Source organism: Falco punctatus (genome assembly GCF_963210335.1).
Source record: "Falco punctatus genome assembly, chromosome: 17".
NCBI classification, from domain to species: domain Eukaryota; kingdom Metazoa; phylum Chordata; class Aves; order Falconiformes; family Falconidae; genus Falco; species Falco punctatus.
The window spans coordinates 4,042,749-4,054,085 of NC_137597.1; the positions used below are offsets into that span (position 1 = coordinate 4,042,749).

The 11,337-nt window shown below is 54.5% G+C and overlaps 1 protein-coding gene across 1 annotated transcript; it reads right to left on the reverse strand.

Annotated features, from left to right (window-relative positions):
• Positions 1 to 296: 296 nt before the first annotated feature.
• Positions 297 to 11,221, reverse strand: LOC308054358 (green-sensitive opsin). Its single transcript, XM_080366991.1, has 5 exons — positions 10,552 to 11,221; positions 8,546 to 8,714; positions 6,851 to 7,016; positions 6,495 to 6,734; positions 297 to 6,294 (listed from the first exon to the last, which is right to left on the reverse strand). The coding sequence occupies exons 1-5, from the start codon at positions 10,910 to 10,912 to the stop codon at positions 6,163 to 6,165; spliced, it is 1,068 nt and encodes a 355-aa protein (XP_080223117.1). The 5' UTR covers positions 10,913 to 11,221; the 3' UTR covers positions 297 to 6,162.
• Positions 11,222 to 11,337: the final 116 nt, after the last annotated feature.

Here is an 11,337-nt window from a genome sequence, read left to right on the forward strand (position 1 = left end):
TCTCAGTTATCGCCAAGGGGAGAGGAGGAGTGGGCAGCTTGCGCAGGAAATAGCCAGAAGTCTCTTTTCTGCCCATTTGTCAGTCTGATGAACAAGAAAAATATAGGCGATCTCGATGAAGGAGAAATCGAGTCTGGAGGAGGCTGGCGCATGTCCCCCCGTGGCCGTTCACAGCCACCAGCAGCCCCAGCTTCATGGAGAAGCTGCCCTGACCCCCCTGGGGCTGGGGGCTTGTGCCACTGAGGGGACCCCAGGCTCCCACGGGAGCTGTGAATGGGAGGGCAGGGGTGGGGAGGGGAGGGATGGGGGGAGGGGGAGAAGATGGGAGGAGGAAAGGGAGGCTGGAGGAGAGCCCTGACAGCGGGATGGGGATGGTCTCAATGTCTGGAGCCATCGCTGCAGTCTGTGCCTCTCCCCTCAGCAAGGGCCCCCCTGCCTGTTAATTTATTTAAAGTGCTTGGCATCTACCGGAGAAGAGCACTAGGGAGTAAAAAAACCCACCAAGTATTAAGTGCTAATAATTCCCTACTTTTATTTGCAGTTATCCACCTACATGAAAGAGGCTGGGTTTTGCTGACACTTTCTTGCTGGGAATTGAATGCTGCCTGAATCATCCATCCAGGGCCATTTGTTCATAAAAGTAAGGAATTGCTGTTTGAATCTTTTTATTGCTGCTAATGTGACACAGGCAGCGGTGATGGATTCAAGGAGTCTTTGCACAGGCTGGGGGTGTCCGTGCCGGGAAGTGGCACAAATGTGGGTGCTCGTGCACCCTCCTGGGGGTTGCAAACACTGCCTGGGTCTCCCTGGGTTTAGCCTCATGGAGGGGTGGCTGTTGGGGCTGTGCAATGTACCCCTGGCACTGGCAGGGGAAATCTTGGTCTCTCCTAAGCTGTAACCCCCCCAGCTTTTCCACTGAGGGACAGTTTCCTCCCATGGCACCAGGGTCTGTGTGCTCCAGAGAGGGGTTGGGGTGGGATTTGGACCCCCTAGCGCTGTGAGTGTGATGGCAGAGAGGGAAGGAGGGAATTTTTAATCTTGTTGTTTCCAGAGCTGCTGGAGCAGCCGGACAAGGAGGTGTTTTTCCTTTGGCAGAGACAAATGGTCGGAGCCATACCCTTCGGCATCCTGGCTGCTGCTGCTGCGCTCAGACATGATAAATACATCCCAGGAGAAACCCCAGAAAGCAATGTCCCAGCCTGAAGGGGATCAGCCCTGGGGCAGGATGAGTGCTGTACGGCACAGCACCAGGCCAGGGCTCCATCTCAAACCTTGCAGCCTTGCACCCCGCGCCCGTCTCAGTGTCTCGGTGCAGAATCTCAGTCTGTGCCCCGCAGCTTCAGGGGTCGCGCACAGCCGCTGCAGGGCAAGGACCAGGGCACGGCCCCTTGCTGACATCTCCCTCCTCATCCCTGCGGATGTCTCCAAATTAGGGATGTCATTAACTGCAAGCTGCTTTTCCCCTGACTGCTGCTTGCACAAACGATAACTGATTTAAAATGAATTGAGCCAATTACTGCAGTTTTCCTAAAACAGATGATGGCAATACTCGGGTAAGGAGGAGCGATCCCAGCTGCAGTGGGGATAAGAATTAGACACTGAAATGCCCTTTGGGCCCGCAGTTCCAGCTGTCTGGGCTTCCTGGCTGGCTGGCTGCTTTCCTCAATTGCATGTGAATTTTAGGTGGTAGCAGCTAGGGGCTGCTGAGCAACCTCAGGCCAGTGGTGCTGGAGAAGGTGCCAGTACCTGCTCTGTGTACAATTATCTGCTATGAATGAGTGATGCTGGAATGATCTTTGCTGATGGCAAGCAAGAAGTGGCTGAAAATACCAATGTATTTATGGGAAAGTGGAAAGAAAACTCCTGAATGTGTTTTTGTTGGGTTGTGTTGTGGGGTTTTTTTTTTTGTTTGTTTGTTTGTTTCCCAAAGGTAAGACCTTGGGACTGGGTTTGGGCATCTCCCAGTTCCTTAGAGCTAGTGCAGGTGGGGGAGGGTGTAGGTTGCCCAAGGGCTCTGGAAGAAGGGTAGCTTTATTATTGAACTTATTTAACTTTATTACTTAATCATTCAATTAAATAACCTGGGTTATTTCATAGATATGCCAAGCTGGCCCGCTGTGCCCAGATCCAATCCATAAACGAAGTTCATAAAATTTTAAAAAACAAGTAATTGTCACTGGATGCCTTGTCCTTGTAATATGAGGAGCTTTAGTGAAAAGGAAAGATAATGAAGGTGGATTAAAGCTTAACTGTGTGAAAATGAGCTGAGGGATCTTGAAATTGGGTTCCCATGTGTCTGCCTTTCCAAATTATGGGAAATATTGATTTACTCGCACCAGCAGCGGTGACAGCTCGCCACGATCCTGGCAGAGAGGGTGAGGAGCGACACATGTGGCACTGGCTTTCTGGGATGGGGACAGGTCAAATCCTGCGCAGCCCCTCAGCTTGCCGCAGGGACCTGGGCCATGCAGACACCGCAGGCTGAGCTGAGGAAGAGCCTGGGCATGCCTTCCTCACACCAGGGGTGGCAAGCAGCTGGTGCCCAGGCTCTGCCTCGCTGAGGATGGGGAGACCCAGCTCAAGCTCTTCCCTTGCCCATCGTACTCCCCAGTTTGGCTGCAGCCCCCAGCCCTGGGCTTCCCTCTGCTGGGAGATGCCCCTGGACAGGATAATCCCCTTTGCAGCCCGCACAAAAGCCTTTGGAACTGAGATTAGATGAGCTGTTGCAAAATCAGTTAGTGATAAATGCCTAGGTACACGTGTATAAAACAATCTGAAACACTGGGTCAGGAATCTGGGCTCCTGCTGCTTCCCTCTTAATCTCCTATTAAGTGATATATCTTCTGATTGCTTTTGTCAGCGCTCTAAATTTAATAACTGAACTAACCATCTTCTCCTATTGTTCGCATATAAATAAGTGTTGGATCGATAAAGAACATCTTTAAAAGCCCCTGGATTTGAAAAATGAGGGGAGCATGGCCTGGCAGGCAGTTGCAAGAAAATTATGACTTCATATCTCCAAAAACCAGTGTTTAAAACAAGGGGGGGGGGACATGACAAAGAAGAAAAACCCTTCAAGGAGATGTTTCTGCTAGAGAAAGGTTGGATCAGTGAGGGCTGGGTGAGGTTTTAGCTTTTGGCTGCAGGTTGCCTGGCTGCTGCACTCCTCCCCTACGGTTTTGGAGAAACCAAGTGCTGCAACTTGGATGCTTTAATTTTTTGTAGGGATATTTTCAAGGATTGGTGAGCTGCTGCTGCGGGACCCCCTCTGAGGGGTGGAGAGGGGCTGAAGGCAGAAGCAGGGAGTTTGCTCTCTTGGGGTGGGTTTATCTTATTCCCACCTGCAGCCTCTACTCCAAATAAAGCAGCTTCTCCTTTGCATCGTGGATGACTTGGAGCTGCACCTCCAAGAGCATCAGCAGACACGCTCAGGACACCGTGGGCACGCAGCCTGTCCAGGCAGCATCCACCTGGAGAGGGCTTCTTGCAGCGGGGTAGACACATCAAGGAGGTAAAACTATTCTGCTGGAGACAATTCCCTTTGCAAAACATCCCCGGGGCTGCAGGGGCAAGCCAGGTGCCCGTAACCTCCACTGGCTTTGCAAACAGATGATTTTGCTCATCTGCCACGGTGTCATGGGCAGTGACACATCTGGCGCAGCAGTGAGCACGAGTGGGGTGGCCAGAAGGCATCGCTGCTGGCGCTGCTGCCAGTATCTGCGGCTGCCCAGCGTGCCGCAGCACCGTGGGGCCGGGGTGCTCAGCTCCATCCCTCTCACACCCGTGGGAAATTCAGCTGCAAAGCCCCAAGGTGGTCCTCAGCTTGCCGGAGCTCCCTGTTAGGGGTCACGGGGTGTTATCTCCCTCCAGGGTCTGCTGCATCGTTGTGAATTCTCCCAGCAGCGCTGCACGGCAACAAAAGGCGAGCAGCCCTCAACTATAACTGCAGCATTTAAAAAAAAAAGTAAAAAAAAAAAAAAAAAAAAAGTGTGGGGGATTACACAGCCAGGCACCGCGCTCGGATTGGGACGTGTGGTTATGGAGGGTTGTGTTCCCGTAATTTATTGCACTCCAAAGTCTAGGGGGTGAGATAAGCGATGCCGAGGAGGGCTCCTTGGCACGTGGTGCGTTCAATCACTCGCTATAAAAGCGCCCCGGTGCCTCCGCTCCTCTGCTTCTCCCTCGCTTCAAAGAACAAAAGGAAATGGCCTTGTTGCTTTGTAGGCGAGGAAAAGGAGGCTCCCGAGACCAGACCGGGGAGTGGGCCATGAATTATTCAGTGCAGCTGCTGGTGCAGGAGTGGTGCTGAGACCTGCTCCTGTGGTGACCCCAGCCAGGACCTCAGGGTTTGGATGGATGCGGGCGCAGTCTTGGTGGGTGCAGAGGCAGGAGGGTGCCTGGAGAGCTGGGGCTGGGGGCAGCATCCTGCCCCCCTCCCCAGGATGGTTCGGGGAAAGGTGGTTTCTATTCCTGCGTTTCCATCCCGGGATGAGCCTTGGGTTTCCCACCATTTTTGGTTGCTTTGGACCAAAAAAGGAGGAAAAATGCCTGACAGGGGGCATGGGCTGAGCGGGGAGGGTGGCGGGGCGAGATCCCAGGGAATGCGCTTGGGATCGCTCTCCAGCCAGCTCGGTAACAAATTCACTGACACAGGGAACAATTTTTCCCTGACTCTGCCAATTCCTTAACGATGCTGACTCAAAGGGCCTCGCGGGGAGGGGAACTTGAACTCTGCAAAAAGCTCTCTGCTGAATCTTTATTTAAGGCTACGTGGGGGATACTTAAATATTGAAGGACAAAAAAAATGATGGCTGGGGGTAGGCTGGGCAGCAAGGGCCGTGGTACAAGCGGTGACACCGGCTGCCCTGTGCCCTGTCTGTGTGTCAGTTTGCCTCTAAAACCCTTCGGTGCTCCGGCTAATGGGGCTGTCACCTTGCTGGGGATTGTCACTGCTCTCCCCTCTGTGATCCAGGCTGGTTTAATGCACGTATCCCCCTTCCCATGGCTTTGGGGACAGCTTTGGGCTTGTGCCTCCGACAGCAGCATCGAGTTGGCTCAGCTGGACACCAGCACCTTGTCAGCGCAGCCCAAGACAAAGGACAAGGACTGAGCGTCTGTATTTTTTTTTCTCTGCTGCTTCTGTTTATTTCTTATTTTTTAATGCCTGCTTCTTGACTGTAGAAGTCCTTGTGCTGACACGGTATTATTTATTTATAAAATATGTACAGGAAAGTGCTCGGGTACCAGTCCCACCCTCCAAGGTTGGCCGTACGTGTCCAGCTGGCAGGAGCAGACGTGAAAGACAGTTTCTCTGCCTTGGAGTAGGGAGGAGGAGGAGAAAGGAAAGGGCTGAGAAAAATAGAGACTTCAAAGTATGTGAGCAAATATTTACAGGTTCCAAGACAAAAAAATATATCTACAGTGTTGTCTTGGGGATACAGGGAGTCAGGCTTGAAGCGAAGCCCGCTCACAGCTCCATTTGTTATATTGATTTATAAAGACTACGGGTATCGATTTCCATCGGCTGTGCCGGCACTGGGGTGCGCAGCTCCGGCAAGCCCCAGGCTCGGGTGCTGGTGAGGGGCAGCCGGGACCACTCCAGCCACGGGTTCCTGCTTCTGGGCTTTTTGCAATGGTGCTTTGTCAGGATGCTTAGTTTTTTTCCAAATGAGGACCGAATGCTTCTGCAACACTCCCTTGAGCGCCAGGGAAAGGGGATGCTAGCAGGGAGCGTGTTTCAGGGCAGCGGGGAGGAAAATATTGCAGTTTGGGGTTTTCGACTGGCCACTGATGTTTTAACATGATGTGAACAAAGCACGGGGGGTTTGCTGGTGCTTGGGGTGGGTAGGGACAGTCCCCAAAATCTGACCAGCTCCTGGGAGCTGGGGGATGGACCTGGGCTCCCCTGCAAGGGGCTGCGTCAGTGTGGAAGGGCTCAGTGTGCCGTGTCTGCACCAGTGGGCGCGGGGATGTCCCAGCGACATGCCTGGGGCCCTGTGCGTGGTGGGGAAGCTACTGCAGTATGTGCACAGCTAACTTCTCGTGCTGGGGAGGTGTTGGTGTGCGCAAGGGAGTGACTGTGTGGAATGAGACTGTAGGTGTGTGGGTGTCTGTCTCGGTCCCCGAGCTCAGGAGGATACCCCAGTTCAAACTGTCCATGGTCTATGCAGGTGATACTTGGCTGGAGGAGATGGAGGAGACCTCGGTCTTGCTCTGGGATACGGTGGAGGAGACGTCTTCATCCCCAAAGGGGTTCTTGCCACAGCAGATTGTGGTGATCATGCAATTACGGAACTGAAGAGGGGAGAGAAATGGAGAACAATGGCATCAGGGGCCAGCAGGGATGTGCTGAGACCCCAGCGGCCCTGAGCTTGCTGCCCCCCTCCAGGCTGAGATTCATCCTCTTCTGGGAGACAGCAAGGTGCCTGCAGTGACCCCAGATGTGCTGGGGAGCCAAGGGAGAGGCTCACCCTGCGCAACACGGGGCATCTCACCTGTTTGTTCATGAGGACGTAGATGATGGGGTTGTAGAGAGAGGAGCTCTTGGAGAAGAAGGCAGGCACTGACATGAGCGTGGCGGTGAAGTCTGCTCCCTTGTTGGTGAAGATCCAGAATGCCACCACGGCGTAGGGTGTCCAGGCCAGCATAAACCCCAGCACCATGAGGATCACCATCCGTGTCACCTCCTTCTCGGCCTTCTGTGTCGTGGCTGATTCCTGCTGCTGGGCAGCTGCCTGCAAACGGGGTGGTGGTGAGGGGCACCCCGCAGCTTTCCACCCTTGGACCACCTCCCCTTTCCTGCCCGAGCTGCCCACCCGGTCGGTCCCCATTCATCCCCTCCCAAAGTTACCTCTCGGACTTTGCAAATGAGGCGCCCGTAGGAGAAGAAAATGACGATGACCGGGATGATGAAGTGGATGACAAACATGTAGAGGACGTAGGACTCGTTGTGGTAATCGGGGTTGTGGGTGTAGTAGTCGGGGCCGCAGGAACACTGCATCCCCTCCGGCATGTATCTGCCAGTGAGAAAGGTTAGGATCTTCAGCAGGACCTTCCCGGGGGCAACAGGAGGGGCTCAACCTGGGGACCGAATTTCTTAGGGATGGGGGATGCTTGAAGAGCAGCATGTGTGTTTTGGGTGAGCTTGTCCCTGGGCTCTCCCCTGTGCCCCGTGCACCCAGCCTCGCTGGCTCTGCCGCGCACGGCTCCTTTGGGGCCAGCACGAGCCGTGCCGACGTGTTGCCCTTGGGCACGTAGCATCAGTTTGTTGTGATGCTCTCTCCCTCCCACGGGGAACGGGCTATTTATTTCCTTCCTACGTGGCTGAGCACTTGCCTGCCAGGAGCCACCTGCTCTCCCTCTGCCGATGGAGGGATGCCGAGCGGGGATGAGTTGCCAGCTTGGTGGGTCCAAGTTCTTGAGGGCTTTGTCCCTGCTGCTGCACAGGGTGGAGGGATGCGCAGCCTGGGTTTGGAGGGGCCCTGGCTCAAAGGGATGCAGCGCAGGTCTGCTTCGGAGCCAAGGACCGGCTGCCTGGGCAGGGATCCCAGCTCAAGGCTGGAGAGGGACCATCTGGCTATGCCTCATTGCAGGTGGACACTGAAGGGACTTTGCTGCCCCCAAGCCACCTTCTGCATGTGCTCGAAGGGCTGGTGGGGCCTTGCTATAACCCCACAGGGCAGGGGGGTGTCAGGAGGGGCTGGAGCTGCAGCATTAGTGAGATCACCTCCATCTCCTCAGCTCCTCCCTTATGCTCCGGGTGGCCTTTGGCTGCTGCATCAGCTCCTGGCTGGGGATGTGGGTGCACGCGAGAGCCAGACGTGGGCTTCAGCTGCCTGGAGGACACACTCGATGGAGCCTAGTGAGCAGCGTGTGGCTCAAACACCCAGCGTTGTCTCTGTTTCACCCCCAAATCCCGAAGTCTTCGCTCTCTCATCCCTCAGGCTCTGCCCCTCGCCCCACACAGAGGTAAGTGGCAGTGTGTGGCTGCACGGTGCTCCTCAGGGGTTATGGGGCTGGAGTAGGGACAGGGACTGAGGGGTTGCTGTGCCTGAGCCACGCGTTTGCCGGTGGGAGCTGAAATGTGCTGTGGTGCCAGAAGCAGGACAGACAGGCTCACGGGGAGAGTGGGGCTGTGCTAGGAAAGGTGCTGCAGGGCTCCCAGGAGCGGTGCTGGGGTGGAAGCACATCAGCACGGCGTTTCACCTCCCCTGAGCAGCCTTGCCTGCTGGTCTGGTTGTCCAAATGCTCTTTATGGTCTGCAGAGAGAGATGGGCTCTTTGCAGCATGGGTGAGACAAGTTGTGCCCATCGAAGTGTCTTTCTCAGCAGAACATACAGGGAGCACGAAGGGCAACTGCAGCTGGAGGTGCTGAGCCTCTGGCTGCCTGTGGTTAGGGGACACCAAGACTGACAGCTGAGGTCCCATTCCTGTTCTGACTTGCCCCATTGCCCCTCTCAGGTGGAGCCTGGGGGAATTTCATGTCCTGTCCCACCGGGGTGCTTGCCCAGCAGCTGGGGCTGCCGCTGAGCATCCTTGGACTCACCTGGACCAGCCAAAGAGGGGTGGAGCGGCACAGGAGAAGGCCATTACCCAGGTAAAAGCGATGCCCATCATGGCATGGCTTGCAGAGAAGCGAAAGTTCCCCATGGGCTTGCAGACCACGATGTAGCGCTCGATCGCCAAGACAACCAGGGACCACAGGGCAACTTGGCCTGAGGGAGGGAGAGAAAAAGAGAGCGTATGGTGGTGGTAAGAGCTCCTCTGGGTTTGGTCTTCCCTTCGTGGTCTTGTGGTTGCAGCGAAGAGCAGAGGGAGCTGAGGAGATGGGGATCGGTGAGGGATAACCAGCATCCTACTCAATAACTGAAAATCTCCCAGCTGGAATGTGCAAAAGGTCTGGGAGCTGAGGGGAGTGTCTGTGCCGCAGTGGGATGCTGGTGATGGAGGAGGGGAGCATCACGGGTTTTTGTAAATAATTTAAAAATCAAGGGGGGTGAATTCCACCTCGGCGCAAGGAAGCACAATTTCCGACAAAGATGCCAGATGCGTCCAAACCTGTTGATGCTTTTAAATGTGTATTTCATGAGTCTTCCGCCAGTGCTGGATCCAGGGGGAGGCGTGTGGGGGAGGCAGTGTGGGTGGGCATGCGTGCACATGTATTTATAAGGGATAATTAAACTTCAGGGGATTGGGAGCGTTTAGTCGGTGCTGTAAGCCTGCTAATGCCCCCAGCTGTGATAATCTGCTGATAACTACACCCTGTGCTAGGATTCGCTGGAGACCCGCTGCTCGCACGGTGACTGCTTCCCATCAAACTTCCTTCCCTGCAAACAGGAGCCTCCTTGTTCTTTACTAGATACAAACATTGGAAGGGCAAATAATGCTGCCTGAAAGCCCACCGGCTCACTCAAGCAGAAATGGTGCAGTCTCATATGATCTTCAAGACCCCAAGACCAAGCCCTTCCTTGGTCCTTGGCTTGGATCAGGACGTTTAGTTCTCCTTTTCCTTGGCAGAATTATTTTTTTTTCTTTTTTATTTTCCCCCAGATCAGCGTCATTGCAGGAAATTGCCCCATTTAAGGGGAAAAATAGGGACGTCCTTGTGGTGCTTATGGATCTCTACAACAAGGATTAACAGTTGTCAGATGCATCACGAGGTGTCGTGTGGGCCCGGCTGGCTGCGTGGGCATGGGGTGCAAAATGAATTTTCCCTGTTTCGCATGGGGGCTTTCTGCGGGGTGAAGCGTTAGCGGCTCCCGTGTCCCTGAGAAATGAAATAAGGAAGCTCCCAAGGGCACCCAAATCAGGTGCAACTGGGACAGAGCTGAGAAATTGCTGCAAAGCGCGGGCCTGGTTACCCCAGCTCTGTGCAACCCTGAATCCTCCTTCCCCTCCGTGCTGCTGCTCTTCTCTTCTCCTTAGGAGCTGCTGCGTCTTCCCTTTGCCCCTAGGGAAGCTTCTCCTTATCTTGAACTCATCCTCTCCACGCCTGTACCTCTTCTATGGGGTCCCTCTCCTGAGTGGTCTCTCTCCCGAGGGATATCTCTTCCCCCTCTAAACCCCTCTCAATGCTTCACCTTTTCCCAAAAAGGGAAGCCTTTTGGCAAAGATGTTTGACCTTAATTCAGGGACACGATGTGGTCATCCCCGGCAGGTCTCTGATAGCCCCGCAACCTTGGCGTGAGACCCCCTGGATGCACGCTGACCAGTGCAGCCGGATGACCCCAGTTCTGATCCTGCGAACAAGGATCTCTCCCTGGGGGTTCAGTTCCTTGCAGCAGCCCAGCTAGCCATGAGATGGATGCTTCTTGGTATCAAGACCCAACTTGCATAAATTTCTGGGTTTATCCCTGTCTTTAAGCGGCAGGGAAGCAGCACCTTGCATGGCGAGCTCTGCCCCATGCAACGAGCCGAGAGGCGGCAGCAGTGTGCGAGATGGGTGAGATGCTCTGCGCATCGCAGTTGTCCTGCTGGCATGATGAAGGGAAGGAACTGGGCTCCCAGAGCCTTGAAGAAGCACGGACCAAGCTCCCACCCTGCAGCCCTTACCTCCCAGCGTGGCGAAGAAGCCCTCCACGGCACAGCCAATGGGGCCGAAGATGAAGTAGCCGTTCCAGGCAGTGTAGAAGGTGACGGTGAAGCCAAAACAAGCCATGAAGAGGTCAGCCACCGCCAAGTTGACCAAGATGTAGTTGAGTGGCTGCCGGAGCTTCTTGTGTTTGAAGGTGACCAGGAGGGTGAGGAGGTTGATGGGCAAACCCGTGGAGATGAGGAAGAAGATGTAGCAACACACGATGCGGTATTTCCAGGGCTCGGCTAGGTAGTACTGGGGGTACTCAAAGGGGCTTCGCACCACCCCTGTCTTGTTGGACATAGGCACATAAAAATTGATACCTTCCGTCCCGTTCATCCTGCCGAGGTTACGGCAGTTGCTTTGCTTTTAAAAGTTTGTTAAAAATCAAATGCTTTGGTTTTGTAATGAGTTTTGCTTTAACCCCAAATTAAAAAAAAAAAATAATAAAAAAAAAAATAAAGGAAAGCCCCCGCCCCCCAATGTGGAAAAATTCCCACCCCCCAATCCAAAAAATAAATTAAGAATGGTAAATCCCGAGGGGACAGGAGGTGGTGCGCTACCCCTGCTCCGTGTCGAGGGCTGGCGGTGCCCGCGTGCCAGGGAGGTTTTATACCCTTCGGCCTCGTCGAGGGAGCGCGGGGGGAGGCTGGATTAGGGGCTCGGCTAACTTTGTATGACAAGGGCAACGGGATTGAGAAGGGTTGATGGTTTAAGCACCCTCTAAGCAGCCAGTTGGCCCCAAAACCTGCATTAAAGCGTAT